General features: G+C 39.5%; 6 protein-coding genes and 1 long non-coding RNA gene across 9 annotated transcripts; 4 read left to right on the top strand and 3 right to left on the bottom strand.

Moving 5' to 3' along the window:
• Window positions 1-46: 46 nt before the first annotated feature.
• LOC108088622 (xaa-Pro aminopeptidase 3) lies at window positions 47-1,999 on the top strand. The gene is made up of 2 exons (XM_017186530.1): window positions 47-525; window positions 583-1,999. The coding sequence occupies exons 1-2, from the start codon at window positions 169-171 to the stop codon at window positions 1,840-1,842; spliced, it is 1,617 nt and encodes a 538-aa protein (XP_017042019.1). The 5' UTR covers window positions 47-168; the 3' UTR covers window positions 1,843-1,999.
• Window positions 1,930-3,345, bottom strand: LOC108088625 (delta(3,5)-Delta(2,4)-dienoyl-CoA isomerase, peroxisomal). Its single transcript, XM_017186533.2, has 4 exons — window positions 3,187-3,345; window positions 2,888-3,056; window positions 2,191-2,815; window positions 1,930-2,131 (listed from the first exon to the last, which is right to left on the bottom strand). Exons 1-4 carry the CDS (start codon window positions 3,236-3,238, stop codon window positions 2,033-2,035), a joined length of 945 nt encoding a protein of 314 aa, XP_017042022.1. The 5' UTR covers window positions 3,239-3,345; the 3' UTR covers window positions 1,930-2,032.
• Window positions 3,346-3,499: 154 nt separating this feature from the next.
• LOC122319777 lies at window positions 3,500-4,079 on the bottom strand. Its single transcript, XR_006245324.1, has 3 exons — window positions 3,840-4,079; window positions 3,715-3,788; window positions 3,500-3,657 (listed from the first exon to the last, which is right to left on the bottom strand). It is a non-coding gene; the product is annotated as an uncharacterized LOC122319777 (long non-coding RNA).
• Window positions 4,080-4,176: 97 nt separating this feature from the next.
• LOC108088621 (PHD finger protein 7) lies at window positions 4,177-6,976 on the top strand. The gene is made up of 3 exons (XM_017186529.2): window positions 4,177-4,572; window positions 4,655-5,151; window positions 5,209-6,976. Exons 1-3 carry the CDS (start codon window positions 4,474-4,476, stop codon window positions 6,290-6,292), a joined length of 1,680 nt encoding a protein of 559 aa, XP_017042018.1. The 5' UTR covers window positions 4,177-4,473; the 3' UTR covers window positions 6,293-6,976.
• Window positions 6,977-7,218: 242 nt separating this feature from the next.
• Window positions 7,219-11,724, top strand: LOC108088703 (ras-related protein Rab-35). Its single transcript, XM_017186645.2, has 3 exons — window positions 7,219-8,128; window positions 9,079-9,378; window positions 9,911-11,724. Exons 1-3 carry the CDS (start codon window positions 8,077-8,079, stop codon window positions 10,162-10,164), a joined length of 606 nt encoding a protein of 201 aa, XP_017042134.1. The 5' UTR covers window positions 7,219-8,076; the 3' UTR covers window positions 10,165-11,724.
• A 492-nt stretch (window positions 11,725-12,216) lies between these two features.
• On the bottom strand, window positions 12,217-21,049 carry LOC108088726 (protein jagged-1). Of its 3 annotated transcripts, none has more exons than XM_017186673.2 (6): window positions 20,912-21,049; window positions 18,564-18,738; window positions 18,060-18,292; window positions 17,381-17,462; window positions 13,283-13,896; window positions 12,217-12,646 (listed from the first exon to the last, which is right to left on the bottom strand). In XM_017186673.2, exons 1-6 carry the CDS (start codon window positions 20,912-20,914, stop codon window positions 12,437-12,439), a joined length of 1,317 nt encoding a protein of 438 aa, XP_017042162.1. In that variant the 5' UTR covers window positions 20,915-21,049; the 3' UTR covers window positions 12,217-12,436. The 3 variants fall into 3 exon arrangements, with proteins under 3 accessions (XP_017042162.1, XP_017042164.1, XP_017042163.1); XM_017186675.2 differs by having other exon boundaries at window positions 18,675-18,738; XM_017186674.2 differs by having other exon boundaries at window positions 18,564-18,735.
• A 3,481-nt stretch (window positions 21,050-24,530) lies between these two features.
• LOC108088560 (putative odorant receptor 19b) lies at window positions 24,531-27,502 on the top strand. The gene is made up of 4 exons (XM_017186406.1): window positions 24,531-25,279; window positions 25,852-26,212; window positions 26,271-26,338; window positions 27,420-27,502. The coding sequence occupies exons 1-3, from the start codon at window positions 24,531-24,533 to the stop codon at window positions 26,334-26,336; spliced, it is 1,176 nt and encodes a 391-aa protein (XP_017041895.1). The 3' UTR covers window positions 26,337-26,338; window positions 27,420-27,502.
• The last annotated feature ends 468 nt before the right edge of the window (window positions 27,503-27,970 follow it).

Raw genomic sequence — 27,970 nt, 5'->3', positions numbered from 1 at the left:
TAAGTCATTAATAATAATAGGTGGGACACCTACTTAGCCGCATCTGGCAACCCTGGCTGTTTGGTTTTGTTTTTATTTCAAATTGTTATTGTTTTTGTCAGTTGTTCCGGTTTTCTAATGTGGATATTTTGTGGATTTTGAGCTGGCAGTCAAGGAACCGGAAGCACGATGAATGTCCTTAGGCGTCTGGACCGTCTCCTCCCATCGACCGCCCGTCGATGCGGTGCTCTTGCCACGTGCCGCTGGAGGCCGCAAACCAGGAGCTCCAGTTCCTCCGGCACTCCCATCTCCACCGTAGATCCGGCCGAAGTGCGCGGTGTGGCCCAGATCCTGCGCAAGCAGAAGGGCAACCTGGGCCAGCCCACCTGCGTCTCTCATCCACATCTCATCCAGCCAGACGAACTGGTTCCCGGCGTGGAACAAAACGAATTCAAGGAGCGAAGGTCCCAGTTGATGCAAAACATACGAGCCTATGTGCGCAGCTTTGGCGGCGAGTTCAACGGCCACTCCAGTCCCAATCACATGGTCGGATGATCACCGAAGATCATCTCCAGCAAACCAACTAAATCTTATTCTTTACAGCTCGTTCTAGGTGCCGCTTCCAAGAAGTACATGAGTGGCAAGATTCCCTATGTTTTCCGGCAGAACTCAGACTTTTACTACCTCACTGGCTGCCTGGAACCCGACGCCGTGCTCTTGCTGACCATCGATGAGCAACAGAACGTGCAATCCGAGTTGTTTATGCGCCCCAAGGATCCGCACGCCGAACTTTGGGACGGTCCACGCACTGGACCCGAATTGGCTGTCCCACTCTTTGGCGTCACAGAAGCCCATCCCCTCACACAACTGGATGCAGTGCTGACCAAGAGGGTTGGCGCTTTGAAGCCACACATTTGGTTCGACGCAAAGAACTCGGATCTTCCTTCTCTCACCGAGAACATGCAGAGATTGAGTGGCTCGGAACAGCGTCCTCTGCTGCCCGCCTACACATTTCTGGAGGCCAGTCGACTCCTCAAATCCCGAGCGGAAATGCAGCTGATGCGACGCACTTGCGACATAGCTTCTCGCTCCTTTAACGAGGTGATGGCCGAATCGCGACCAGGACAATCGGAACACCACCTATTCGCAGCCATTGATTACAAGTGCCGCATGCGCAACGCCAGCTACTTGGCTTACCCACCTGTGGTGGCTGCAGGAAAGAATGCCACCGTAATCCATTACGTGAGCAACAGTCAGTTGGTTGGAGCACAGGATCTGGTGCTCATGGACGCCGGCTGTGAGTACGGTGGTTACACCAGCGATATAACGCGCACTTGGCCAGCAAGTGGACACTTTACGGAGCCACAGCGCACGCTCTACGAGATGGTGCATCAGCTGCAGGGCGAGATCATTGCCACTGTGATGAAACCGGGCGGTGAAACCCTGGATCAACTATTCGAAACCACCTGCTACAAGTTGGGAAAGTACCTGCAGGAAATCGGACTGGTTTCCAAGTCGGTTAGTGACTATAAAGAGCTGGCCGGCCAGGGCTATCGCTTCTGTCCGCATCATGTGTCCCACTACTTGGGCATGGACGTCCACGATACGCCGCATGTGCCGCGCAACACGCGCCTTGTGCCCGGAATGGTTTTCACCGTGGAACCGGGCATTTATATTGGCCAGGATTGCGGCGATGTGCCGCCCGAATTCCGCGGCATTGGCATCCGCATCGAGGACGACCTGCTAATCAACGAACACGGCCAGGTGGAGGTGCTCACTGAAGCCTGCGTCAAGGATCCGCGCGCTCTGCAGGAACTGTGCCAAAAGGAGAGGGACTCCGGAGCCTCCGCATCGCTGGGTTGAGTTCATCGAGCGAGGGGGGATCACTAAATTCCTAGTCATTTGTAGATGCGTCCATCCCCAGAAACATCCCCATTTAACATTTCACCATTTGTAGACTAAAGTAAAGGCAGCTGGTGTATTTATGAATGCAGACATGGCAAATACATTTGCAACTCGATTCGCCCGCTGTTTGTTTCTTCTTTTTCACAAATCAGAGCTTGGCGAAGACGGGCTTCTCGTCCTTCGTTAACTGGGCGCCCACCGCTTGGGCAAAATCCTCCGATTGCAGATTGAGTTTATTAATCAGGCGCTGTAAAAAATTGATAAAAGTTCAGTAAAAAGAGGCTTGAAAGAAATAATTAAACATACAATGTGATCCAATCCCTGCTGGTTGGTGTGCTCGAGCGAGTAGGTCAAACTCTCCTTGGTTGTCTGCACGGCAATCGGGCTTTTGCTGGCAATAACTTCGGCCAAAGCGACAGCACCGCTAACCAGGGACTCCTTGTCGGGAAAGAGGCGACTCACGAGTCCCGAAGAGTGTGCCTCTGCTGCCTCGAAGCGTCTTCCCGTGAAGCAAAGCTCCCGGGCGAGCGACTGACTGCCCACCGCCTTCGGCAAACGCTGCAGAGTGCCCACATCGGCGGCCATTCCGATGTCCACCTCCTTCACCTGGAAGAAGGCATCCTCAGTGCAGTAGCGAATGTCGGCGGCGGTGATCAAGTCCACACCGGCGCCAATGCAAGCCTTGTGGACCGCCATGATCACCGGTTTTCGGCAGAGTTCCAAGCTGCTGATCGAATCCTGATACAGCTTGATTGTGCGTTCCAAAATGACTCCTTTGCGGGCATAGTCATCGGTTTCGGAGAGCGAAGAGCCCAGGTTCATCATGTCGTTGAGATCAATGCCGGCGGTGAAGTGCTTTCCAGCGGCAGACAAAACTATGGCACGGCAATCCGGGTTGACCGCCAGTCCGTCAATGCATTCCTTAATTTCCCTAGAAATTTATTGGAAACGGAGGTCAGCAAGAGATTCCGAGGGCATTGGAGTGGTTAAATACTAAACCCACAGCCACATCTGCCTGTTGATGGCATTCAACTGGTTGGGGCGATGGAGTTCCACATGGAAGACGAACGGTTTGGGTGAACTAATAACCAGGGTCTTGAATTGACCCGAGTGTTCAGTTGCCGCATGGGCGGACAAGTTCCTTTTAGGCTGCATCTGCATGGCGCGAATGGCTAAAAGAAATTGATTTTAAATGGCCCAAAACAGCAAAGAAGGCAAAGGTTCAATTATCGGACTTTGAACCGATCGCAGATTTTGAACCCGGTGGGCGGGATTTTAACTTTGCCAGTTCCAATTACCTACCAGTGGATTTGGGCGCCAGTTTCATCAGCGTATTAAGCCGGGAAAACGACATAATTGTAATAATTTAAAAAATTTCTTTAGTTAAATTCGCTCGTTGCGGCAGCTCAACTTTTTCTGTTTTGTTTTTCTTTTGTTGGAGGTGATGCCACTTGATTGAAAGATTTAAAGTGCAGAGTATATTTACCGCTAAAGTTGGATCAAATTAATACAGATTTGTATTTGTATTTGTTTCGTTTAGTGTTGCCACTTAAATTATGAATTTAATATCTTTACTGTAATCTCACCATTAAAAAAGAAAATAAACGCACACAAATAGGTATTACATTTAATGAAACCTCGACCCCTCACATGATACGTTTTTAAAACAAAATAAATTATAAGAAACTAATGCAACGGCACCCCACTTTTAGCCGTGATGACTTGATATTGTGGTTACTTTTTATGGTCGAAAGGAACTCCTGCATCTGCATTCTGTAATTAGGAATTCAATATAATTATTTGGAATATAATTAATAAAATCGGTCTTACCTGATATGAAACTGTGTTTATTACACATTTATAAAGCGCTGGATCCCATTCTCATGTTTTTGATTTTAAGTTAACTGTGTGCATTGTTGTTTAACACAAATTTTATATTTTATTGCAGCACTTACCTAATCTAAACCTGTGTATACCGTTGAGTAAAATATCAGCATTCGGGAATAGCGCTGCCATTTAACTATACTAACATCTCAATATTATGCGTTCATTTCTTCTCTAGTTGTGTATATCGTAATGTAAAAGTCCTTGTCTTTAATAAAAATATCACGTGAAATTTTTGTAGAACGAGCACTGTATTTTGCCATGTTTTCAATTTGAATTTTACTTAACAACTGAATGGAATGGAAACCCAAGTTTGACACTATAGACATTTTGAATCCATGGATCACGTGATTGCGGAATTTGAGACAAATTTTTATATACTTAAAAACGAGGCTGGCTTGGTGAAATCGAAACAGTCAAAAGAAAATCAAAAAATATATGAAACCTCAACTAGTTTGCACAGATTTGTCTAAGTTTCTAACTATTTTGCTCACTTTTGAATTCGGTTTCTGCTAAAAAGTGTTATCAAAAATTCAAGTCACAGCGGTTGTTTCGCGAACGTCTTACAACACTACGCAGGGACGCATACCGATAACATCCTTTGAGCGCGCGACTGTCGACAAACGTTCACTTGTCACCGAAATTTTTCGGAATCAGCCTTTTTGCCTGAATTTTCTAGAAGGAGTGCGAACAGCGGTAGTGAAAATGATTTATTGTGTGCTGTGCCGTAGTGCCGAGGACGATGATCTCGCCCTGGGAACCATCCACAAGGAGGGCTCCTTTATGGTGCACCGCAATTGCTTGGTGAGTGAATCGAAGTTCGGGTTTCTCACTCCCAGCCGGCTGCTATCTAACACCCAAATTTAAATCGACACATTTTCCACAGTATTTGAGCTCGAATCTCGTCCAGCGCGGCAGCGAGGACGCCGGCATACTGCGCTTCCTCAGGGATGACATCCTCGCGGAGGTTTGTCGCACTCGCTCTCTAAATTGCTACTACTGTCATCGCCCGGGCGCGAATATCGGTTGCTGCAAGTCGGGCTGTCGCCGCACCTTCCACACCAAGTGCGGCGTAGACAATCTTGCGCAGAATCAGTTCCGCGACACTTACAAATCCTACTGCCACCAGCACGTTCGCTCGTATCGGTGGCGTCCGTCCTCGGATGAGAATTGCGTGATCTGCGCCGAACTGGTGATTGCCGAGGGAAGCCGCTTCTGTGCGGTCAGGGTGCTGCAGTCGCCGTGCTGCCGCAATGGCTGGTACCATCGCAAGTGTCTGCAGAAATATGCCAATAGTGCAGGCTACTTCTTCAAATGCCCGCTGTGCAACAATTCGACAACCTTCCATGATGTGGCCCTGTGGGGCATCTCCGTACCAAATCAGTAAGTCCAAATCCCCATTTTGCAGTCACACCAATTAACGAGCTTCTTAACTTGCAGGGACGCCAGCTGGGAAACCGAACCGAACGCCTTCGTCGAGCATATCATTCTCGAAGACAGCTGCACGGCCCTCCGTTGCCTTGGCCTCTCCGGCAGAATTTCCAGTAGCTCCAATCTGCTGTACTGCAACCTATGCGGCTCCAATCCGGTGCACGCCTTCTGCACTGTTATGCCCGAAGGCAGATACGTGTGTATTGTCTGCGCGGTGATCACGCCAACCAATCACCGATCAAACGAATCCGACGAGGAGTCGAGCAGCTCCGATTATAGCGTAGTTTCCGAAGGACGCCAGGCCACTCGTCCAACCGAGGATGTTAACAACACAACCGATCTCTTCCATTCGAAGCTGCAGGCTGCCGAAAGCGATGACAGCGATACCGAGGATGACGAGGATGTCTTTCAGCGGGCCATTGAGAGCAAGGAGAACCAATCGCAAACAGTTCCGGTCGAGGAGAAGCCCACCACATCGGCGGCTGCGGAGGTCACGGCTGCGGCCTCGCCAAAGACTGAGTCGAGCCCATGTACACCACCAATTCTGCGCCGTGGAACTCGCCGTACGCAGTTCATTTCCTCAGCCAGCACTGACAATAACTCGCCAGCACCTAGACGCCAAACACGCAGATCTTCAAGACAGGGGGCGGTGAACAACCAGGAGAACAATGAGCCCGCCAAGGAGGCAACCAGCAACAGCCCGGCTAACAATCCGTTCGGGCGAGTTCCTAGGCGCTCGAGATTCACAGTACCGCCAACATGGTACACTTCGCCGACTCCAAGGGGTTCAGGAAACGGTGCAAACACGGAGAACAGGGAGGCCAACAAGGAAATAGACAAGGAGCCTGAGGCGAAGAAGCGCCACGTGTCGCCCTCGACATTGTCGCAGCCAGGAAGGAGGCGCTACTTGAGCTCCATGACTCCGGGGTCGGCTAACTCTCGTTCTGGCGGGAACAACAACTCGGAGGGCCGTATGACCTTGCGCCGCAGCACCATGCATAGTACAAATCGCGGCAATCTGGACGTGTCCTGCGTGGCCAATAGAACACGCAACCGACTGTCAGCCCACCTGGCCAGCGCCCACAAGGATTAGGAGATCGCTATAAGTGTAGTTTTAATATTATGTACAGCAAAAACCGACTAGGCTGCGCTTCCAAGTGCGTGCGCTTGAATCGCAGCCGTCCTAAACTATTATTAACACGTCAAGCATGTCATCACAATTCACATCTGCCATTGTACATCTAATTCATTAAAACCCCGATCTCCTTACTAAAACAACTAACCACTTTTGAATCACTCTAATATTGTCTTAATAATCAACTAACAACTCTTAAAGAAGCTTAATATTTTTTTAAAAATCATCTTGTTGAATAGAAGTACCACATTAGAAATGAAGTTTTATCCATAAATCTGTTGTACATATCCTTCAACTTCTACAAACTTTAAATATTGTAGACTAAACTTTCATTCCTTTAAAATATTTGATAAGTATTACCTTTATAGGCCAAACCAAGATCTCCTGACTAGTATAACTAATACATTTTAGGTTCTTTATTGAAATATAAGAATTATACAATCTCTTTATTTTTTTTCCACTTTTCGTTATTGAAGAGTGAATTTAAAATTTATTTATAACATATTGTTCGTTTTTTCAACGAGAAGTAGTTTAAACTTTTAACTTTTAAACTTTAACTTGCATCTACCGTTTTATTTCAGTAACAATTATATTTCGCCGAAATTTTGAAATATGTTGAAAATAAAGTTTTTTTTATACACAGTTTTACATATTTACAAATTTGTTTAAGTGTAACTGGTTTTGTTTAAATTAAAACCTAAGACAATAATAATCATTGATATTGATTATAAATAATTGAACACCAAATTCAAAAGAATATTGGCTCCCAGTCGATAACATCCGTTGCTACGTGGCGATAGTACGCGATGTTTGCAGCATTCATCGATCACTTTACCATGACACCATCGATGAATTATCGATAACGCGGAGTGCATATCGAATTTAGTTCCAGCTCTAGTTTATGTTGTGTATGTGTGGGTGCGTTAGTAATAGTTTATCCAGAATATGAATTAAGCAGAATTAATCCGAAACGCCGACGCCCAGAAATCCGTTCAGAGTGTCCATTGCCCGTCCTGGAAAAACTCCAAACTCTGGAAATACTGGAATTTTTCAAATCCCAATAAAAATCCGAGATAAATTCAACAGTCAGCCTTTGTGTGTGTGTTGGCTATCGTGTGTGTGTGTTGAGTGTGAAAGACTGTGAGAGCGAGACAAACGATTGCGAGGGAGTCGAGCTTTGCCAATTTGCCAGTTAATTTTCGGCATTTAATCGCAGTTTTATCCCCGAAAAACCAGACGGAAGTTTATTCTGATTCCAACGAATATGCTGTTCGTTTTCTCACCAAACCACTGTTGATAAGAAGCTAAGGAGACAGGAAACTAGTGAAAACAACAGAAGCAGCCGAAAAAAACTTAATCGAAAGAAATTAAATAACAAGGCGGCAACAACACTTACATAAATTAAACCCGCAAATGCAACAACACTTATAACAATAGCTTATCACACAGCAACAACAACAAGTACATCTGAAACAACAACAAATCAGCAGCCAGAAAGAACAACAGTTTATCTCAAATATTCTGCCGGCAGCACGAGTGCGAGGGAGACAGAGCATTGTGAGAGAGCAGAGAGAGAGAGAGAGAGAGGGAGAAAGGAAGTGTGCGTGTCTGTTTATGTGTGTGTGAGTGTGGGATCAGGCTGCGAAAAAAACAACAAAAGCATATTTTGCATTGTTCGACGCGCCTAACTGTAAAAATATAGGTACTTGTAAAAAAAAAAAAAATTACGAGAACCAAAAAAAATGGCACGCGGCTTCGATCATCTGTTCAAGTTACTAATAATCGGCGATAGCGGTGAGTTTCCCAGGTGCTTCAAAATAAAAATAGCATCGTTTGCCAGGTGAAAATTACACTTGTCCCAATTTGCGGCCAAAAATTCTTTTATTCATATACTTTTATAATAAATTTATACGATTGTAACTGAAGCATACTCATTATCTCCAGCTCATATGTAAAGTATTCAAAGAATTCAAAATGTTTCAGCCGACATGGCGGATGAGTAATTTTTTTTTTTTTTAGAAATTTATTTAAATTTCTGAATCATGAATAAATTTTTAAAACATAATTATGTTTTGCAGATTTTTTCTTCTTTTTTTATTTGTTAAAAATAAATTGTGAAAATCAATTACAAAACTCTGGAGGTCAATCTTAACCTCAAAGATAACTGAAATTGGCTATCTTAGGCTTGGATTAAAATTTTCAAAAAATTGATTTAAACTCAATAAGCAATTTTCGTTTAATGTTATTTATTTTTTCATTTAAGTACGAGTTAGCAACACTTATTTTTACTATAGTCTAAAATTAAATTCGTAGGCTTTTAGAAAACAGCGATGTAAATAAAAGCTTTGTTGATACACCTGTGTTTATTTGAATAATTTAACAAAAAATTGTTTAAATATTTTGAAAAAATTTGACAATTTAAGCCAGCATTATTTCAACTTAGATGTTAGAATTTCTGCCAAAAAAGAAAGGGATTCCGGTCCGCAGATCAGCTGGCTGTTCCGGAAAAAACCAGGCGATTCCAGCCAAAGTCGACAGACTAATTCTGACGCATTGCCAGGATATAGAGTTCGATATCCGAGAAGGCCAGCTGCTGCGGTAACCAGAGCGGGAGAATATCCCCAGCCCCAGAAAAACATATGAATGCACATTAAACACGCCACATAAAACGCTCATCCATACATATACATATGAGTTATAGTAATCCGATCCCCGTTCTCAATTTAATTCCATGTACCCCGCAGGCGTGGGCAAGTCGTCGCTGCTCATCCGATTCTCGGACGACACATTCTCGGGCAGTTACATCACCACGATCGGCGTCGACTTCAAGATCCGCACCGTGGACATTGAGGGGATGCGCGTGAAACTGCAGATCTGGGACACCGCCGGCCAGGAGCGATTCCGGACGATCACGAGCACCTACTACCGCGGCACCCACGGCGTCATCGTCGTCTACGACGTCACGAACGGCGAGTCCTTTGCGAACGTCCGCCGCTGGCTGGAGGAGATCCAGAACAACTGTGACGTGGTCAAGAAAGTATTAGGTGAGGCGCAGCGATCGGGGATCGGTTTATTGGGGGGTGCTCCCACCTCCCACAATTCACATTTTATGGGAGCACTCCTATCGCGACTAGGTGAAACATGTAACAGCACTCCAGCCTATCTGGGCTGGGCTTTTGATTTATTTTTTTCAAATTGATAACACACACGTATTTGCTTATCACTATATTTCAAACAGTTTTGTAGGAATTAACTATTACATTGCTTTTTATGATTATAATCACAGTTGCAGTGGCTTCTGCTTTAACCAACAACATGCATTTCCGGGTTTGTTTTAAAAACAAAATGATCTCGTTAAGAAACCCTTAAGCAAGCTTCGCACTATTGAATCATTTTATAGATTGAGTTCCCTTTCCATAAATAAACAGCGTATCAATTTTCGCTGCTCAACCGCTTGTATTTATTTGCTTTTTTGCTCTCATATAAACCTTTGGGTGTTTATTGCAATCAATTTTTGAATAGCTGTAAGCCCACCTTGAAGAATATCCCCACTAATGCTTATTTTATTTTGAACAGTCGGCAACAAGAACGATGATCCGGACAGGAAGGTGGTGATCACGGAGGACGCGCAGCGGTTCGCGAAACAAATGGACATCGAACTGTACGAGACATCCGCCAAAGACAACATCAACGTGGAGAACATGTTCTTGTCGATCACGCGGCAGGTGCTCGACCACAAGCTGCGCACCTCACCCAACGAGCAGCAGAAGGACACGCTGCACCTGAAGCCGAATCCCAAGGGCACCAAGGGCGGGAAGTGCTGCAGGTGAAAGCGGCTCCGGCGAGGGAGATGGCACTGCAACTGGACGGGGATCGGAGCCGGAATTAGGACCAGGACCTGGATCAAGTCCGGGTGCGGATGGATACGTTGTGGGGGCGCGTAGTTTGTAGGGTTCTTGGCGTACGATACGGCACATACACTCACTCACATAGATATATAGCTCACACCAACCAACCAACCAACCCACAACACAACACCACACCACACCACACAACAACACCCCGAAACCCAAAAAAAAAAGATAACCCAACACACCCGAAATCCACTAAAGACAACAATTTTTTTGTTTTGTTTTTTTTTTCCTCCTGTGTTTTTATTCGGATTAATGCCAGGTAGCCGTAAATTAAAGTGTAAAAGTGTAAAGCGCAATTAAATGTATTTAGCAATTTATATACATATTAATATATACATAAACAAAATTAAACAAATCGCATATTTATATACAAGAATATATTTATATTTCAAACAGAAAATTGTATTTACAATTACGAAAGAGACGGCAAAAAGTAAATAATATTTCTCGAAAGCTAAAAGTACGAAAACTGTATACATATAGGTGTATACTAGATACTAATGTTTGGCTTCCGATCGCGATTCATCACTCCAAACTATCAACTAGAAATTACAAAATTGAGAAGAGTTAAAAAACTTGTTTAATTTATTAATGGTTTGCTATTGTTTTCATTTAACAGCAATTCACTTTATGTAAATGACGTGATGAATCCAAAGTTCAATTGCAAACTAGATTTATTAAATCATTATGAAATTTTGAATCTCAATTAATTTGGTTGGAATAAATAGTCATGAACATTTATTTTACTCTAGGAAACTGCCTTACTCTGTAAAAAATTGATTTGATATTACTGCCATTCCATTCTTGGATTCACTAAACCCTTTTGGTCCCTTAATTTTAATTCACTCCCAAAATTAACTTACAAAGTGTATTATTTAGGCGGTTACAATAAAAAAAACATTTTTATTTTTATGGGATCGTTGATCTAAAACTATCAATAAAACGCATCACTTTTAATGATCCTGGACAACCAGAAATCCAACATGCAATAATTGTGAAACAAGGATTGATCTTTTCAAAAACAAATAACTTATTTAAAACGAAAACAGGAAACACTATTACTATATGAAAAGATATAGTAATATTCAAATAGAACTTCTGGTTTGGTGTCCCCCAACAATTTATGAAAATAATTGCATACTTTCCGGATTGTCGAAAAATGTAATAGAAAAACTTTGATTAAACATTTTCTTTTCACAAAAGAATTGTAGGCATCTAGTTCTGAGTACATAATTTGAACAATTTAAGCTATACCCGAACTTAAATAAATATATATTGAGTTTAAACACCAAAAAATAAAGAACTAACTATTGGTTTTGCTGCAAAAGGCTTTCAGAAAGTGCGGCAACTCATAGAGAAAGACTATGCATGAGTAAAAACAAGTATATTTCATACCAACCAAAAAGAAAACTATATATTTATGTATGTGTATATATTTATCGATTTAAATAAAGAAGACAAATTGATTTTCTACAATCTTTTGAAGTAATCAATATTATAAAGCAAAGTATGCAAAAGTTCGCACTTCTATACACTGGAAAAATATCATATATTTTTTAATTAAAAGTGGCATACCTCTAAAAGTTTTTAGCTTAATTCCCTAACTAACTGCATCATTAGTTTATTTTAATTTTTGTTATTAAAATATCTAACCAGCTGCATCTTTAGTTTATTTTCAATTGTTTGGTCGATGTTTTGTCATTTTTTATGACCCCTGACCTTTTAAAATGACCAAAAATTGGGTTTTCTGAAAATTGACCAAAACCTTGCACCTCGAGGTCCATAACTTTTTTGTTTACCATCAGATTTCGAAGTGGCACATCTCCTTAGATTCATGGTTTAGTTTTCGAAGTAACTGCACTCAAAATATAATTTTCAGAATTTTTAACTGTGCATAGAAATTACAAAAAACTGCAATTGTAATTTTACTACCAAGTTTAAGCACTCCCCTAGTAAAATGGCGCAATCTTTATTAATATTTACTTTTATTACTTATTGTTTTCAACACATTTGTTGTTGTTCGATTCAGTTAGAGAGAGAACGCGGTTAGTGGCAACGACTAGTAGGGAAACGGGTGAACAGAAGGTCTGGTGCTTCGATTGGGGCAGGGTCGAAAGGTGAGTGGAATGGACTGGCAGGCAGTGCGGCTGCGGCACAACTCCTCCGGCGGCGAAGGACTCCTCCCTCCTCAGTGGTACTTGGCCACCGGGAAGGTGCGTGTCTGGCGGCAGGACACCAGGGCATCGCCGGACTGTCCTTGTGGACAGCGGCAGACAGCCAGGTGGGCCTTGGGTTCGCAACTGGCGCCAGTGGCGCACTTGCCGATGCAGGGATCGATGCACTGGTAGTTGATGCACGCCCGGTGGTCAGGACACTCATTATTGCTCAGGCACTCGCCCTGTGAATTAAAAAAATGATATTTAATTAGTTAGTAAGGTAGTACCCATGGAATAATGGCTTCTTTAAAAATAGCTACATAATTAGAAAGCTATATAACCATATTCATATGATCCTCTACAATCTTATATTTCAAATATATATATTTTCGAACTATACAAAAATTAACATCTACGATTTTTTTCTAGCCTTAAAATCAAGTTTTCAATTTTGTGAATAAATACTATGGCTAAGAGAAAGAATACTTTAATAATTTCAAGTTAAAATATATTAAGTCATGGTAGTCTAATCTTCTAACTTGTATTTTGTTATTTTTATATTTTCCTACTTTTTCCTACCTTTAAACATGAAGAATAATATCAAATATATAATATCTTAATATTGTTTAAATATAATCTATTGTTTTAATATAATCTTTTAATTCCAATATAATTTTTCGTTACATCTGCACTTTTTTTAATTATGGATGTAGAATAATATTTTTTTGACTTTTGTATAGTATAATCGTTTCACTTCTTATTGTTTTCTTTTTCATAATACTTATATATAAAATGGTACCCTCAATAGAAAATCCCCGCATAAAAGAGACTATATAGCACACAATTTTTCCGCAGTGCACTGGTTACCAGCTACTTACCCGGGTGCAGTGGCTCAGCGGATTGCCGGTGTGTCCGGGAAGGCAATTGCAGACGGGTCGCTCGCGACCGGTGTTGTCGTGTCCCGGGACGCAGATGGCGTTCGTGCCGCACGGATTGGGATCGCAGAGGTCCTCCTTGGTGAAGGGACGGCAGCGGACGAAGGGATCGCCGGTCATGTCGCGGGGACAACTGCACACGGGCGTCAGGCCGCGCAGGTTGCAATCGGCTCCAATGCCGCAGGCTCCCTCGCAGGTGTTCTTGCAGATGCCGTAGAAGCAGGCGGGTCGTCCCGCCGGACAGTCCACGTCGCCGTAGCACTCCGGCCGGCATTCCGTGTACGGACTACCGATGTATCCCTTGGGGCACTCGCACACCGCCCGATGGCCGCTGACCGTCCGACAGGTGGCGCCAGTGCCGCACTGACCGCACGCCGGCACGCACTTGAAGTTGCTGCACATGTCCCGGCTGTTGCAGTCCGCATCCTGGTCGCACTCGTGGCGACACCCGCTCAGCGGATTGCCCACGTAGCCGTGGTGGCACGAACACGTCGGCACCCCGTTGATGATCTCGCACTTGGTGTTCACGCCACACGGACTCGGGTGGCACTGCTCCTCTGAAATGAGGGGAAACGCAATTTCTAATGTAAATACAGCCCATTTAAAATTATAATAAATTTATCATATATCATTAACATATATCATTAGCATAGATCATTAACAATTTATTCTTTGGAAATCAATTTTTGTACCGAGAAAAATCATTTGCATTTCTAAATAATTTGAGTTTCCATAAATTATTAAAACATTTTTAGGCATAAGGAAAAATGCATTAACAATTAATGTACTATTTTTTAAAATAACTAGCCACATTCCTCTACAGAAACTGCTTAATTAAAAAACATGCCTAGAATTTGTAAATATGTAATCATTATGCTTAATAAAATAATCTTAAAAAATTAATTACTTTTGTGCTTTCAAGAATAAGATTTATTTCTTGTGTAAAATATATTTTGTTTTGCAGAGATAATCAATGAGAAATTGTTTTCGCAAACATCCTGTAAAAGTCCTTTTGAAATACCATTTTCCCCATGAATTCTCGTATTTATTAAAAATGGCTTGTCACTCAAAATCAATTTGAGTTTCTGGCTGAATGTTGGCATTTAATAATTGAATTTCCTCGCTGGCCGCTCATTTGGGATTCGAGTTCCTTCTCTGCGGCATTTTCCACAGCGTTCTTCGATTTCTGCATCTTAACGGCCCTTCGATATTTATATTCCCATTCCCATTCCGATTCCGATTCCCATTCCGATTCGGTTGCATCCTTTTCAATGTTGCCTCATATCTGTCGCCCTCCTGCGTGCAATTCCCACTGAAATGCAATATTTATTTGCATTTCCAATTAGCAACTGACTTGAAAACAATAATTGTAAACGAACAGCGAAGTGGGTGGAGCATCTTCCTTGATTTCCTCTCTGATTTTCGTTTACGTTTCTGAGGAGCGGAAGTATCCAGGCAGATGAAGTCCCTTGGGTCTGCTAAAGGATGAAACCATGCAGAAAATATTCCTCCAAGAATGCAAGTTAAGTTTGCAATTCGAAGGCTTTAAGTTGCTGTTTTATACAGATATTCGATTGAAAAAGGAAATATTTCCCGCAACTTATTTGTGTCTTAAGACATTTGGCGAATCGATTTATGAAAATAAGCTTTAGATTTCATTACAAAACATTTTCGCAGGGCGGTAAAGTTGGTAGTCCTTGCAAATTATGTCAAAAGGAAATGTAAGAGAAAAGGCCTGATAATGGCGAAACTTTTGCCATCGAAAAGGAAAACAACGGAAAATAATTTCTCGGCTTGCTCACCATCGTCATCGTCATCATCAAAAACAACAACTAAAATAACAACAATAACACCATGAAAAAGAAATGTCGAAGAACAACAATTGGCATTAAAAAAATAAAGAAAAAGAAAAAAAAGGAAAAGGAAAAAAAAATATAAGTGAAAACCAAAAATATGCGCATAAATGAGCGCTGGCTATTTGAATATGATTTTCTATTTGTCCGCTTTGAGTGCTTGGCCCCCAATTATTGGCCCGACTGGAGGTATTATTTTTGTTGTTGTTGTTTTTCTTTTTATTCTGATAGAAACTCTGGCCGGAACATAAGTCATATGACCCGGCATAAATCAAAAATTGGGCAACAACTGCGACAGCGGATGTTGACAGGGGTTGAACGAGGTGAAAGGTCGCCGGGAAATTAACCTTGACTCGACTTTTTATGGGCCACCGTCATGGGGTTCCACTAAATCAGGACTAACACTTTGAGCTGGACATTACATTTGAAGCATTTCAAGCATTGGGTTTCTTAAAAAAAAATATAAAGTACTGATCATTGAATTGGCAGATGAAATGAAATTGATTCAATTATAATCTTTCTAACTAGTTTTTCTTTTAAACAAAGTCACCAAAAAATGGTAAACTTATGTTTACGAATTCTTTGCTAGATATTTTATATTTCCGGATTGTTCAATTAAATTATTTATCAGGAACTTTTGACTTCTGAGCTTCAAATATATTATTATTTAAACTTTGATTTTCTTTTACAAAATTCAGGGAATATATAAATATCATTTTATATTGAAATTGCTTTACCTGTATTATTGTTTATATTTATATTCTATAACTATTCTAAACAAAGTTTTAAATTATTTCAATATAAGTATTCCCCATATATAAGATCATTTTTCCAGGTGTGCCTCCTGATCAAATTAACTTATCTGCGAGCCAAGTTCCCAGTGTCCCATTCGGTTGACCGACTTTGAGTGGACTGCTACCTGAACTCAGTTGGGGAGCTGGCCTGTTCATAACCATAATCGGATGTCGACTCGACGCCCCGGGGCAACCTTTCCGTCGGTTCTCCATCGGATGGATGGCTGGCTGGCTGGCTGGATGGATGGATGGATAGTCGTTGGCCTTGGCAAAACGCCCACTCGCCCACACGCCTGCGTCCTTGATCTTGACAATTGTGAATTGCGAATTACGAATTGTGAGTTGCGAAACGAAATGCCCCGCTAATTACCATAAAATTACAAAGGCCCCAACAGCGATTCTGGCCGAGAATGTTGGGCGTATATATACATATATATATATATATATATATTCATTTGCTGGCTGGTTGTTGTGTTTATGGTTTGTTATTATTATTGATGTTATTATCATTGAGCGCGAAATATTATGCAAGCAAATCCCACATGCTTTTGGGGCCCAGCCCCCTGTTTTTTCCGATATATTTGGCCAATACCAGTTTAATTTGCAATGCTTTTAATGCTTACATGAAAAAAAAAACAACAGAGGTTCGTCAGTGGGTTGGACTAAAAATATAAACTACAATGTTGGCTGATTATTCTGATGTTCTGTCAATCATATCATTTGATTTCCGGATTGTTTTTAATGTTGTTTACAAATAGCTAACTGATTTGTCTGTCAAAATAATATAGGATTAGCCTAAGAGATATTTGCATTACTAATGCAAACATGTTTTTTATATCCTTTTTCAGTTCCTTCTTATTATTTTTAACAAGCATTTCATCAGCATAAAACGTTGTAAACAAACTTGGCGCATTGGACTTAAACCTGTTTGCTTCGATTTCAGCTGACCTCTAAAAAAGTCAGGTTTTCAAGGCTTTTTGGGCATTGTTATGACTTATAAGACCCTTTGCTGTATATATTTTATATTTATATATATTGTGTTTGTGGGAATGCCATAGAAGCTCAGAAATTAATGAAATGATTCAATTTAAATTAATAGAATTTATAGATTATATTTGAAGAAAAATTAAGATTGCAATAATATTTAAAGGCTTATAATAGACAGAATTTAAATGTAAATATTTGTTAGTTACAGAATTAGGCCTTTAAAAACCTATAAAACTTTTTGGCTTTAATTGAATTAACATTTATGAATCTTTGGGCAAAAAATCGAGGCATTTTTTGAACCCGATAAATATGTAAGCCGCAACCGATTCTTATGGCACCTTTTAAGGGGGAAACCCGTGGCAAACACCGTGGAAAACACTGTGGAAAAGCCCGTGGGCGGCACTCACCTGGATCGTTGAGGTGGCAGGCGTGGTATGGGTCGCCATTGTAGCCCGCGGGGCAGCTGCACACTGCAACGTGGTTGCGGGCCTGTAAAATACAAAAAGAAAAAAAACACAAGAGGGGTAAAGGGAATGTAGCAGAATTCTGGCGGTTGAAATTCACATGCAGATAAAAAAAGAAAGATCCATGTTGGCCAAATGCTGGTAGGTAAAAACTATGTTTCCATTGTTTTCATATTTGCCATTAAAAAAATCATCAAGACATCTCAGCGAATTGTATTAAATCATTACAATTATATTCGTCAGAATTTATAAATGTAAAAATTGAGAGCGGAAATTTAACAACAACAACAAATTCGTGTACAAATAAAAACAGGATGTAAATCAGATGATGGCTTTTATTATGGACTAATCATTTAGTTATTTTATTAGAAAATTTATTTTTTATATTTAGTATGTTCGTTTTAAAATTTTCAGCGGGTAAAAATTTGAACATAAAAATATAAATATAAAAACATAAAGTGTTGTAACTTTTGTGTGTTTATTTTGAATAATCTATTTCATTTATTTTCTATGAAAATGTTAACGATTGCCCTATTTTTTTGATTATTCTTTTTTTTCTTCTTTTTAGCCAATTAAAATGTATCTTTTTTTTCTCCGTGCAACTTTGGAGTGGAGCACTTACGTCACAATTGGAGCCAATGCCGCAGGCACCCACGCAAGGATTAACGCAGCGATTGTCCTTGCACTGCAGGTCGCCGCGGCAGTCGACGTTGTCGAGGCACTCGCCGCGATTGCAGTGGGTGAGCGGATTACCGCTGAATCCCGGCGGGCAGGAGCAGACCGGCCGTCCGCCGGCGGCCTCCTGGCAAACGGCATTCACGCCGCACGGATTGCCGCTGCATCCGTAGGATTGCGCTACATTCGAAAAAAGTACGAAAAAGAGATGCAAATTGTGAGGTGAGGCGGTGCAGCGATGATTTGTGGTTCATTGCTCTTAACTACTAAACTAAACTAAACTATATAGAGTCTACTATCTGGATTCGGGTTAGAGGAGCGGGGTTAAACTAATTCGAGGGTGTCTTTAGTGTCAGTGGGTCGCGGTGCTCTTTTATGTACAATACATCTCAAGTGCTGAAGTGCTGGAGTTTGAGTACGGTAGCTTTGAGTACGAAAGTTGTGTAAATACCACGTGTGTAGACCGGATCTCTATAGACGACCCGCTGCAGGGATCGGCCATCGCCATATGTGTAGTACGTACGATATGTGCAGTTCACACAGCGCTTCTCGAGCTTTTTACCTATCGAAATTTGGGGCAAGGACGCAATGCCCGCTGCCACAAGGGCCCAAATGAGGAGATGCTGCTGCAAGTGGAAGGAAAGAGCTCTAATTAGTGGTAGTTCAAGTTTATTCAAGAAAGCAGTTTAGGTTTTAGTTTGTTCAATTGGGAACAAAAGATAGTACTATAATAACTTAATTCCTTTATCGCAATTAATTATACACAGTTAACAAAAAATATAAATGAAATATGCTCTATTTCAGAAAGTTATAATATATTAAACGAATTGAATAACAATAAGGAGGAATAAATATAATTACCTATTACATCACGTACAACAGTGCGTATGAGTAATACGTATACTTAACCTAGGAAAATCTAGTTTATTTTTAATCTAGAGAATTTTAAGCCCCCTTTTTAGTGCTTATTTGTTAAATGATTTATTTAAAAAAAAATGTGAATATGTACCCTTGAGCTAACCAAAAACTGTCATTCAGAAAATATGTCCATTAAATCTTATCTCCCAAAATGTTCAATGCAAAAACAAATTTGGATACCTAAAATTTGAATGAAAAAATGCTAAGATAATTATGGCCAAAACAAACAACTCAATCGGTCAGAAGCAAGAAGCAAGCCCCTTTTGCCGGTTTATGTGTCATCGCGGCGATTTGACAACAAATAATCTGAAATCTGAAAAACCCCAATAACAATTGAGGCGGTGGCAAACATTAGTTTGGAGTGGCTAATGGGATTCTGCTGCCTGAAAGTAACTCGATGCCATATTCGGTTCACTCGGGGAGCGACGAGATGAGATAACGATCGATGATGATATGGCTTCATGTTCAAGGTGCCGATGATGATGATCTCAATGATGATGCTGATAATGATGATCGTTGTTTGCGGATGACACATAAAGAGATAAACTCGTTGTCCGCTTCTTTGGAAGTTCAATTCGAGCAAAAAAATGATTCAATTCGGAATACAATAAGAATATGCAAATGGATCGGATCGGCTGCCTTATTGAATTACTCCGACCGACCGATATGGCAGTTCAGATTCGCATTAACTAAGTTGTCGATCATCACTTATAAGGTCCGGACTTGATCCACCGAGGGAGGAAATTGCGATAGGAAATTGGATTTCTTAATTTGTATACTTAGTTATGGATTTCGTAATCAGATTACATTGTTCAAAGGGCCAGTTTTGGTTCGTGATATATTCATAAATCTATGAATAGAATTTTAAATTCGTCGTGATGTTCTAAACATTATTATTGAATGAAAAAAGATACCTGTTACCTATTCTCCTGATACAAAATCGTTAATCAAAAAAAGCGTTTGCTTGGTTTGCTTTCCATAAAATCACTAGAAGTTTCTTTTGTTCAAAAATAATTTCACTACCTCAAAATCGAATAACCGTTTTTGTCAAGTTAATTATTTCGCGTGGGTTGCATTTAAATCCGCGTGGCGAATTCCTTTTCACTCTACTAGGAATGGGTAAATAATAATATAAAAAAATAACAAGTGGAGCTAAGTGCTAGATATTAATTGGTTTTCTACCTTTGTTGTGTAAGCAAATAAATAATGGGTCTGTTATTTACCTGCACAGCTTAAAATGTTTTGAGTGATTGATCTTCTCCCATAAAGAATGAAAAGACAAAAGTCAAAGCGAAACCACTTAGAAAAAAATAAACTTATCGTGGGCTTAGCAAACTTTATGTGGGATAAAGGCATATTCTTTTTTTAGATTTTAATTGACGAAACAAAGATCTGAAAGGGTTACTTATTTTTATAATTAAATTTACCAATAGTTTATATTCAAAGAGTATTCGACAACAAATTTTATTGTTATTTGAGAACACGACATTGTAAAAAGCAAACCGGAAGTAAATATTACGGCCAAAACTCAAGTTCTCAATTAACCGATGGGCTATCCTTTGGTTGTTGTGTATTTTTTTGTTATGTTTGCTTTGGTTTTTACAACCTTTTAAGTACTTCAATATTCCATTCACGCAGCAATACCTGAATGCATTTTTATGTATTGTCTTTGTGCGTAATTTCATTGAGAAGCAAGAAATCAAGAAATCAAAACGAAACAAGAAAAACACTGTAAACTTGACCAAGTTCAAATTTGTGTTATTTCTATAAAATATTTCTGAATTCTTTAATATAGTTTTCTAATACATATATTTACAAAAAAAAAAATAAAGCTTGGGAATAGTTTTGTTTACTTGGCTGGATTTTCCCACTGCAACTCACCATTTTGGGTTTAAAGTTCTTGGAAGCACACACACACTCGCACTTCAGACGCAAGTAAATAGTCAACGTAAAATAAAAAACAAAAAAAAAATTGTTAATTCGATTATATGGTTCCGTTTTTCACTTGGTATTGTGCGATTTCAACTGAGTCGACTTCTAGGTGAGCTTGGGCTATTTATAAGACAGCGGCTCTTAACTCGACTGAGAAACAGCTGAGCGACGTTGGCGTCATCTCTCAGCTGCTCACCTTCCCCTCTCTCCTCTCCCGCAAAACTCAATCCCCCTATCTCCTCTTCCACAAAACTCACTCCCCCCTCTCTCCACTGCCTAAAAACTCAGTCCCCCCTCTCCATCTCTCTCTCTTCCTTCCCCTCACACAGAAAACAAATTACAGTTTTTTTTGATGATACATTTTAGTTCAACATACAACCGATAAAAACTAAAATTATGACAGGCAACTTAGTTTTATAGGTTTTCCCGCAATATTTATTTTGAGTTGAGAATTAATTGTTTGATTAATTGAAATAAGTAGCTAAAGCCTGAAACTAATTAAATTTAATGATTAGTTTGAAATGAAGACTCGAATGATAAATGTAAATTAATAAATCTTATTTAGATTTACATAGACTAAAATGTTTTTGCCTCGATTTATTTCAGTTCTCAAATATCTTATAAGCTTTATAAACATTTATATCGTTTGTGCTTCTAGCTCAATAAAATAACATAAATAATTTTTAGAAGTGAATAGAAATATATTTTTTTGTTTAAAAAATATTCCCTTATTAGCTTAAAAACTATTCCTAAATTTTTTTCTATGCACCGGGTGCTGTGGCGAATATTCTGCCAGCATTCTGTTGACAAGGCTTGTTGTTGACTTTGCTTTACTTTCAGTTAAAAACATTTCAGTCCAAATCACATCAGAGATTGAGTCAGCCGCTCGTTGGCTCATTCATACGTTTGTTTGGGCATCGGGCTATTTATAATCGCGTACTTGACGACTTGCTTCGTTTTAGCCAAGCTTTTTAGCCGGCTTTGATAGCCAATTTCTGCGTGGGCCGCTGCATCCGAGTGTTGTGGGATGAACTTGCCAGAGAATCTCACTACGAACGAACACCTATGAGCCACTATAAACCACTTTGGATTGAAGGAACGTAGAAATTCCCCACTTGGCACTATTTTCATAACGAGGATATAAACAGTTGGCCAAAAACAGGGATCTTGAATCAAGCATTCCGAAGATAAAGGTTTTCTAAAAATATGAAGGCAACAAATCACTTTAGAAAAAAAACAATAAATAACTCTCATTCACAGCGGATCTCAATTATATAATACAGGTTAGAATATAGCCATATTTGTATAAGGTTTATTTTGTTTCAATTTTTGTTGGTATAGGAATCTTGGCAAGATCGTATTACAAACTTAATTAACTACATGTATTTGCATATTTTTCTTAATTTAAAGGCTGACGGAAATTGAAAATAAAATCGCTCATTTCCGTCGGCCCAGCCAAAGTATTTATCTTCCTCTAAAATTGCAAAGAAAAAATGGAGAAACGCGATGAACAGCAAGTTGACCATTTATTTTAATCTGCTTTAATAAACAGGCATAATGTCACGTCGTCTAAGAAAATAATGAAAAAATGACTCTAAAATGTAGCACCCTATATAAAAATACACAGAGTAATCATACAAATTTTAAATTTAAATATATAAACACTGCATTTAGTAGAAGTGTTAATAATCTTCTTCAATTGCAAAGAAGCCGGATTATAAACGAATAAAACTGCACTGGAATCGAATTAATTAAATCGAATCTTGGCATTTTAATGCGTGGGCATCGATCAGAATAAATAATCGAGATGGTTTGACCTATAGCCATAAGATATTCAATTCCTATTTGGGCGGCAATTTGCAGTGGACTTCTACTTCTGATTCGATATTCAAATGAAATGCGTTGAATTGAATCGCATTAGTGCCGCGTGGAATCGATATGCGAATTTAATAGATTAAGCTGACAATTGCAATGGTTCGCAGGATGAGGGAATAAACTGATGGCCAAAACCAATTGACGTATGCCAATTGGCCGTAATTGAATGAGAATTCACCTGTCGACCCCTGCTTTTCCAAGTCCACCCGGTTGGGAAGCCAATTTAATTATACCGTCTTGGCGTACAAATCTTTTGGCTTACTTGGCTCTTTTTTTTGTTGGTTTTTATTTTCTGTGTTTTTGTTTTTTGTTTTTTTTTTTTTTTTGCAGGGAACGAAGGTCGCGACAGGTTGAACTGATGGATCAGGTTTGCCTGCCCTCCCAAGACTTCAGTATCCCAAGATGGACACTTTTCCTCCTCTCCTAGTCCTTCTCTTTATCCTTAGCCTCATCCTTGTTGTTCATAATTTATACCGCCCAATATCAATCATATTCAATCATGGCAACGGGCTGCGTGTGAGGTCTAGTCCTCCTTGGACGGGTCATTCCCAAACAGATTGCCATTGACAAATGTTTTATAATCAATTTGGCATTATTAATTTGAATACACGCCACCTGCGAGCATTCATTCCCCCCTTCCCCTTTTTACCCCCAAAATTCTGCACACCTTTTCGATTGGAAACCGAACCGAAATGGGCTTATTTGCGGTGAGTCGAACAGGTTTTGCAGAAGCGTTTCGGTTTCGTCCGCTTTTTAAATACATACCATATTTTCAGGGGCAGGGGCACAAACGAAAACCAAGGAAAGTTCAGTGGGATTGCTGGGTAAACTATTTATCAAGGATTTAAGTCCAAAAAAATATGATCTGGTGGATAAAATGCTGGAAGGCATTTACTATTATTCAGAATATATTTTCAAAACATTTCATTACATTACACTTTTATTAATTATTTAATGGTTAAAAATGATATTTAAACACATTTTTATTTCCGTTAAAATGTCTTCCAATTTATTTAATATTTATTTTATATTTAGAGCTTAGAATCTTTGATGAGCTGAGTACTTTTGAACACCTGGATTTCTGGAGATTAAAATCTGAGTCCCCATATTTGGCAAGTCGATCAAGCCATATTTGGAGGTCGATATCTCGTCAAATAAAAGTTATAAAATTGAGACTCAATAATCGTCATAATCATATAATCGCCTTATTTAAGATGGTACAAAAATGGGAAATGCTATTTAGCTTCTGTGGGAATTAGTTTCGTTTAAATAAATATTAAAAGTTCTTAAAATTCTCGTCGTATTTTGTAGCTGTGTATCTTTCAAATTGTGATCGACTTTTAATATAATTTATTTATAACATATAATATAATTTTCAATTGGAATAAATATTTATTACGAATTTCTAAGAATTGGTTGATTTCCCCTAAGTTTGGTGTATTACCCTTCAAAGGTTTTCTATATTTTATAGCCATGGTATAAGGGCAATTGACTGCCCAGATGCGCCTGGCCACAATTTAGCAGCCTTTGGGAAAACTATCGCCCCTTTTCCGGTGGTGCGAACTTTTTCGGACTAATTTGCGGCAATTTGCATAATTTGCGGCTGGCTGAGTGACTGAGTGGATTGATGGAGGGATGGATTGGCCATATAAAAGGCTTCGAAAAGAGGTGTTCCAACCAAAAGGAGCTGAACATGGAAGTGGATTCGGTGAATTCAGTGGATTCGACGAGGCCACTGATGAATATCTGGCTGATGTTCCGGATAATCGGAGTTCATCCGCCGTCGCGGGAAACGCTGTGGGGTCGCTACTACGGTGCGTACTCGATAGTGTGGAACGTGACGTTCCAGGCGTTTCTCTGGGTCTCCTTCTTCGTGAACTTTCTGCTCTCCGACACGATGGAGAAGTTCTGCGAGAGCTTCTGCGTGACGATGCCACACACCCTGTATCTGGTGAAGGTGTGGAGTGTCTACCGGATGCGGAGGCGCCTCCTCCACAACATGGACGTCCTCCGCCACCTCGATGGCCAGTTGAACGGCTTGGAGGAGGCACAGATCATCTGCGAGGGCGTGGCCAAGTCGGAGTTCATATTTAGATTCATATCCCGGGCATTGAGCGTCGTGGTCACTTTGGGCATCCTCTCCGTGGCGATGGCCAGTGAACGCACGCTGGTCTATCCCACCTGGATACCCTGGAACTGGAAGGACAGCTCACGCAGTGTCTACTTGGCCACCGTGGTGTACCACATCACCGCTCTTATAACCACCAACTTACTGGTCATCAGCGTGTTCACCTACCCGGGCACCTATCTCATTCTGGTCAGTGCCCACACCAAGGCACTGGCCTTCAGGGTCGCCCGATTGGGGCGGGGCAGGCCACGCCCACCGGAGCAGGTGGAGGAGCAGCTCGTCGGCTGCATCCGGGATCACCACGTCATCCTGCAGTGAGTGTTTATTTTATATAAACATTGTTATATACATAATCTTAAGATACTTTTCCTTTTTTATTTGAACAACTAATAAGTTACACTACTAAGCATTTTTATTTGTACGGATTGATTATGGATTTTTAGAAAAATAATCCCTAAGATATATATATCCTGCTGGATTGCTTTATAATATATACTTTTTCTTTTAATAATTTTTCGTCAAGTACGATTCCCAATTAATATATTATATATTCTTGGCTTGATACGTTCAAAAAACAAAAATAAGTATTCCCAATTAAATTAGTTAGTGATTTTGCAAAATTTGAGTTTAAAAGACATTACAAGATATTTTTCTTTTAATGTCAGAAAGCTTAACATATAACATTATAACATATTTTCGAAAATAATTAACTATGTATTTACAATTAGCTATTGTTTTGTTTATTTATATAGCTTTATTTTCCTTAAGGCTTAGGTTTAATTTCCTAAAAATGCTCATTGTTCCTCATGTTTTTTTTGTGATCTCATTGCTTGTTGCATTATGTATTGCTTATATTATTTTATATTTGCTTAAACCTTTGTTAAAGCCTCTTCAAGTCGCTGGAGCAGTCAATTTCGCTGACTTGCTTCCTTCAGTTTCTGTGCACCGCGAGTGCCCAGTGCGCCATTAGCTACTTCCTGATGTTCCAGGAGGTGCGGATCATGACGTTTATCAACATGCTGGGTCTGCTGTTCGCCTTCACCTCGGAGACACTCCTGCTCTGCTTCACCGCGGAGATCCTGGCGCAGGAGGGCGAAGGACTCCTGGCGGCGGTCTACAGCTGCAATTGGTTGGATCAATCGCTGCGATTCCGCCGAATGCTGGTTATGATGCTCATGCGGTGCCAGAAACCGATGACCCTGGTCTCCCAGAAAACGGTGCCCATCAACTTTAAGACCTTTATGATGGTGGGTGATCAAGAGTATTTGTATCATACATCTACTTGTTTCACCAACTCTTTTTCAGATGATCAAAGGTGCCTACACTATGCTCACTCTGCTCAACGAAATGCGCAAGAAGTCACTTGACTAAAAGTAATGAAAACAAGAAAAGAAGCTAGCTTCTTCGGCAAGCCGAAGCTTATATACCCTTGCAGTCATCAGTTGATCCAAATGCAAAAAGGCTAAAAAACATCAAAGCTTGATATATTGATATATTGATATATTGATATATTGATATATTGATATATTGATATATTGATATATTGATATATTGATATATTGATATATTGATATATTGATATATTGATATATTGATATATTGATATATTGATATATTGATATATTGATATATTGATATATTGATATATTGATATATTGATATATTGATATATTGATATATTGATATATTGATATATTGATATATTGATATATTGATATATTGATATATTGATATATTGATATATTGATATATTGATATATTGATATATTGATATATTGATATATTGATATATTGATATATTGATATATTGATATATTGATATATTGATATATTGATATATTGATATATTGATATATTGATATATTGATATATTGATATATTGATATATTGATATATTGATATATTGATATATTGATATATTGATATATTGATATATTGATATATTGATATATTGATATATTGATATATTGATATATTGATATATTGATATATTGATATATTGATATATTGATATATTGATATATTGATATATTGATATATTGATATATTGATATATTGATATATTGATATATTGATATATTGATATATTGATATATTGATATATTGATATATTGATATATTGATATATTGATATATTGATATATTGATATATTGATATATTGATATATTGATATTGATATATTGATATATTGATATATTGATATATTGATATATTGATATATTGATATATTGATATATTGATATATTGATATATTGATATATTGATATATTGATGGTTTTTTTTAGAGGAATTTGCATACTTTTATGTAGAAGTTGAGCCAAAAGTAGTGGCTTAAAGTCTTTTGTCAACATGGCGAATGATTGATTTAAAGGAACACTTTCGGATAACACATGATTGCAACTTAAAATCCCCCACGAAACGAAGCTTTATCTGAATAATTATTGCATTCGTAGCAGCGGACTTTTCACTTGGCCAGCGATTTTAATGAATGCTCCATAATGCAGGAGCTTATTATTAAGTGGGTTGAACGGAAATTGAAGCAACACAAATTCGTCTGACAGTTGAGCCACCCAACCACACAACCACACAACACACCTGAAAAGAAGGATCCCTAATAGACACTTTAATTGAAGCCACCGCCAACAAAGTGGGCGTGGCACTCGCACCACTCAGCTTATCATATTTGCAAAAATACACACTTAACCACCGGGCTTTAACTTGTTTTTATATATTTCGAGAGCTCTGCTTTTTCTGCACAGTAGGATGGCGATTGTTGTTAATGAAAAAATCAAGAAAAAATGTAAAAGGATTTCCTTTGATGTGTAATGCACTTATACGAATTAATGAAAATAAATGCAATTATAGCAATAAAAAGTATTTCCACAGATGTCGAAGAAAAAACGATCTATTTGAACTGTAATTGAATTTTTTGACCCACAGTGCACAGTGCTAAAGTCCACATAAGTCAATTAATGGATATGAGATTAATGATTTAATCCAAGCG

This window comes from Drosophila ficusphila, unplaced genomic scaffold, assembly GCF_018152265.1.
Source record: "Drosophila ficusphila isolate 14025-0441.05 unplaced genomic scaffold, ASM1815226v1 contig_198, whole genome shotgun sequence".
In the NCBI taxonomy this organism is placed as follows: domain Eukaryota; kingdom Metazoa; phylum Arthropoda; class Insecta; order Diptera; family Drosophilidae; genus Drosophila; species Drosophila ficusphila.
The sequence above is the reverse complement of the archived record's forward strand: the minus strand, read 5'-3'. Positions and strand labels throughout refer to the sequence as shown.